This window comes from Limulus polyphemus, unplaced genomic scaffold, assembly GCF_000517525.1.
Source record: "Limulus polyphemus unplaced genomic scaffold, Limulus_polyphemus-2.1.2 Scaffold1929, whole genome shotgun sequence".
Classification (NCBI taxonomy): domain Eukaryota; kingdom Metazoa; phylum Arthropoda; class Merostomata; order Xiphosura; family Limulidae; genus Limulus; species Limulus polyphemus.
In genome coordinates this window covers 150217-154113 of record NW_013667539.1, presented here as the reverse complement: position 1 = coordinate 154113, position 3897 = coordinate 150217, and the positions used below count along the sequence as shown (strand labels likewise).

The 3897-nt window shown below is 36.7% G+C and overlaps 1 protein-coding gene across 1 annotated transcript; it reads left to right on the top strand.

The window, feature by feature from the left end:
- Positions 1–1485: 1485 nt before the first annotated feature.
- LOC106465391 (achaete-scute homolog 1b-like) lies at positions 1486–2154 on the top strand. Its single transcript, XM_013925614.1, has one exon. It carries the CDS (start codon positions 1486–1488, stop codon positions 2152–2154), a length of 669 nt encoding a protein of 222 aa, XP_013781068.1.
- Positions 2155–3897: the final 1743 nt, after the last annotated feature.

Here is a 3897-nt window from a genome sequence, read left to right as displayed (position 1 = left end):
ACCATCTTAATGGAAAAACGTATGCAAATGTGGAGTGGAAGGTGATAAAGAGATTGCCCATTCTGTAGCTTTGCGCTCAACCACAAAAAACAAACAAACAAACAAACAAAACAAATGAAAGCTTGTGCAATACCTATGCACTCTCAAGAAAACCTAAATAAAACCTTTATTCATTCATAGATCACCTACAAATACAACCAGTTTACCACATGATTTAATTTTAAACACAGAATTTGGTATTATTTTTATAAGTAAACGTCTCTTAAACGTGCCCCTGGGTATTAAAAATGAACGAGTCTTCATTACTTGAAAACATTTCTGAACTACGTCAGCTCTAGAGTATGTTTGTTTGTTTGTAGTTAGGCACAAAGCTACACAAAGGGCTATCTGTGCTCTGCCCACCACGGGTATCGAAACCCGGTTTCTAGCGTCGTAAGTCCGCAGACATACCGCTGTGCTACTGGGGGGCCAGCTCTAGAGTAAAGCATTTATGCACACTAGTTTCACATAAAATCATAAGATGGCGCTGTCTGGGCATGAACTAACGCTACTAACAGCATATTGGAAAAGAGCTCGAAAAAAAAAAAAGAGAGAGAAAAAAAACAGGCCAGCACTGGTTGGCGCGTGTCACTATGACAAGCAAAAGGCTCGTGCTGGGCGCGTGCCGTAATGACATTGAAATAGTTGACGGCTGGCGTCTATTCCTATGGCACACGACCTTGGCAATTGGCCAACATGTGCTTTTGATGACAGGTTTTTGTATAATTCAAACCATGACGAATTTCAAGAAAAATCACCATTTCACAAATATATTAAAAAGCAGTCACACAAAGTTTCAAGGCGATCTTTTTATATATATATATATTTTTTCTTATCTTAACATTTCTTCATTTGATACAAATAATGGACATCAGTCCACCGTTTCGGATCTTTCTTCTTTTATAAAAGACATTTGTTCGTAAACCACAAGGATCATGAGAAGAGAAGATAAAACTTTATAACCGTTGTCGTAACTGAGTCGACATCCTTGGCTTTAGCGAGACGCGGGATGGAGTCTGAGCCCCTGAGGCACTGTCGTGTTGTTTAGTTGCGCCGCTGTCAGGGCCACGCGTCCCGCACACGAAATTTGTAGAATGAGAGAATACAGTGTACAATGGCAGCTGTTAGGAGGAGGAGCTTAGTATTCATGAGATGAAGGTTTTTTAACGGGAAGAGGTCTCGGACGACACACTTTTCCACTGTCCTACGATAGGGATTTTCACTACTTCTCCCAGCGTTCGATTGAGGTGGTTTTTACTTCGACTCACGTGAATTTGTTTGATAGCATCCACGAGGCTTGAACGTAATTTTTTAATAGAGAAAGAGACTGAAATACCTATGCGTATATAAGATACTGAAATTCCACTGACATCGAGCAAGAACTTCGCCATTGCTCTATTTTTTTAATTCTAGGCTGTTTAAACGCTTATATCAACAAAATTGAGTATGCGGAATGAAAACCCTTCCGATTTTTTACGCTGCAAACGTCGGAATTCATGCGAGGCATTGGGGTTCCTGATGCAACAGTGTCGACCGGCAGCAGTAGCTAGAAGAAATGAGCGCGAGAGAAACCGCGTGCGACTCGTGAACATGGGTTTTGCTACGCTTCGACAGCACGTGCCAAATGGTACCAAGAATAGGAAGATGAGCAAAGTGGAAACGTTACGATCTGCCGTGGAATACATAAAACAACTACAAGAACTTTTGGCTCATCAGGATGAGAGCGACTATTATGATGGAACATTGCTCACCATCCCGACAACAGAAGCTGAATGTGATCCTGCTTGTTCCACTTTGACCTGTAGCTTATCACCGACCTATCCTTCATCAACAGTTTCATCCTGTCTTTCTTCAGAAGTTCCATCACTTTCCGCGTCTCATCTAGGAGCTGAGACAGCGACTATCATTGCTAATTTCCAGCAGGGTACCTTATCCCCAACCGGGAGCACTGGCTATGAAACTCCATCCTCACCGGGTAGCACAACGAATGACATCTCATTGTCAACTCTTAGCACCAGTGACTGTTATCCTAACGGAACAACAAACTGTTCCGACGTAGCTGAGCTTAATTACGAATACGACGATTTTGTTAAATTCGCCAATTGGTTTGTTTGAAGTTTTGAATACTTGTCCGATGAGAAGGCTTTTTTTTGTAGGTAAACATTGTACATTTCCAACTTTTTAACTACAGAAAATATTTCAATTTTATTGCTTTACTTTCTTCTTATTTTTTTGGTTTCAAGATTAACTTAACAATAATTATTAATCACTCTTTAAACACCTTTTTCTTTCTAAACTTTGCTTACAATACAACAGCTCACCATAGTTTCATTTTTGCCTTCAAACGTAATTGATGACATAGCAATATACTATCAGTAATATATATCTTTTCCAGTAGATGTCACTATAAATTAATGAATTAACCTTAAAATTGTAACTAAGATGAACAAACGGTATAATAACCGAGCTAGCCTAAAATGCAAAAATATAGTTCTGATAGTTATGTTCTATACAAATCAGTATTTTGTTCTACGTAAATGTTTTATATGCATGTTTTGTGTAAGTTGTAATTAAAGGAAGAAATACTTAGTCGATATATGACACTTTTCAGTAGATTACATAAATACCTATGCCACTTAATACTTAAACGCAAATATTTTTCTAAAATATCTGTAAATGAATTGTTATACTTACTGGTTGTGTGGTACAACAGATTCGACACAACTTCTCTTTGAAAGAGTCAAATATAGCGGAAATTTTGTTTATTAGGCTTGATAAAACGATCTCGTATTTACCGAGCGAATTTTGTTCTCGTATTTTTTAGCTATTCAGCCTCACGTGCCTTGAAAATATGGAACGCCCTGGTCTACTGTGGAAGTTGGTCATTTATTTGAGACAAAGACATCGGCCTGAGGAGAAAAACCACCGTATATGCGCTGTCCAAAATGTGATAAACTGATTCACAACTGAGAGAAACTTATGTGCTACACGAACTCTCTTTCTCAGATTTTCGTTTTATTCGTCGTATTTGTCGATTTACGACGTAGAATTATATTTATTTGTTGCTGTCTGAGAACGCTTAATAAGTTTATCGGATAAAACAAATATCAATAAGAACTATTCTTCTGTATATATAGAGAAGTAATTCAGATTTGAATCAAAACAATATGTTGAAATATTCATAAGGTATTAGACCTATTTTGATAATATAAAACGGATTATATACTTTTCACTACGTTAGGGTATTTTTGAACTATAAGTACCACTACGTTCTTCCTAACTTTAATCTCCTATGTACTTAATTAAAAACTGATGAGAGAACCATTATAATCCGCTGTTTGTTTTACGGTTGCTAAGTCTCTAATGGAAACAGAGAGCCAGTAGTCAGATTCTTAATGGTGCTCTTTTCGGCTCTTTATATCAGTGCATGGTATTAAGGTTGTTTGTAGCAGCTTCGTCCAGCTAACACAACGTTATTCAATGATCTGGAAATGTTAAAAACGTAGCTCTAACGTCCTATGTACTTTTTATACACTTTTTCCGAATCCATTCATACCCAGTGAAGCTATTTAAGCTACTTAAAATAAATGTGTAAGGTTTTATATGTATTGTTATGTAAATAAACTGGAGTTAATTGCTTTTAAAACGAACTAAAATTATATTTCAGAAAATTCCGGGATTGGTATATTTGTAAAGTATGTTTCAAATGGCGTAAAAGAATGTAAATATGTTTTTTAACAAATGTTCTGTTTTTACAGTTTGTTTTTAAATAAAATTTGAAATATGTTTTTCGTTTATGTTTGTTGCGTGTTTGAAGTTAAGCACAAAGTTACACAATAGGGCTAATCTAGTGCTCTG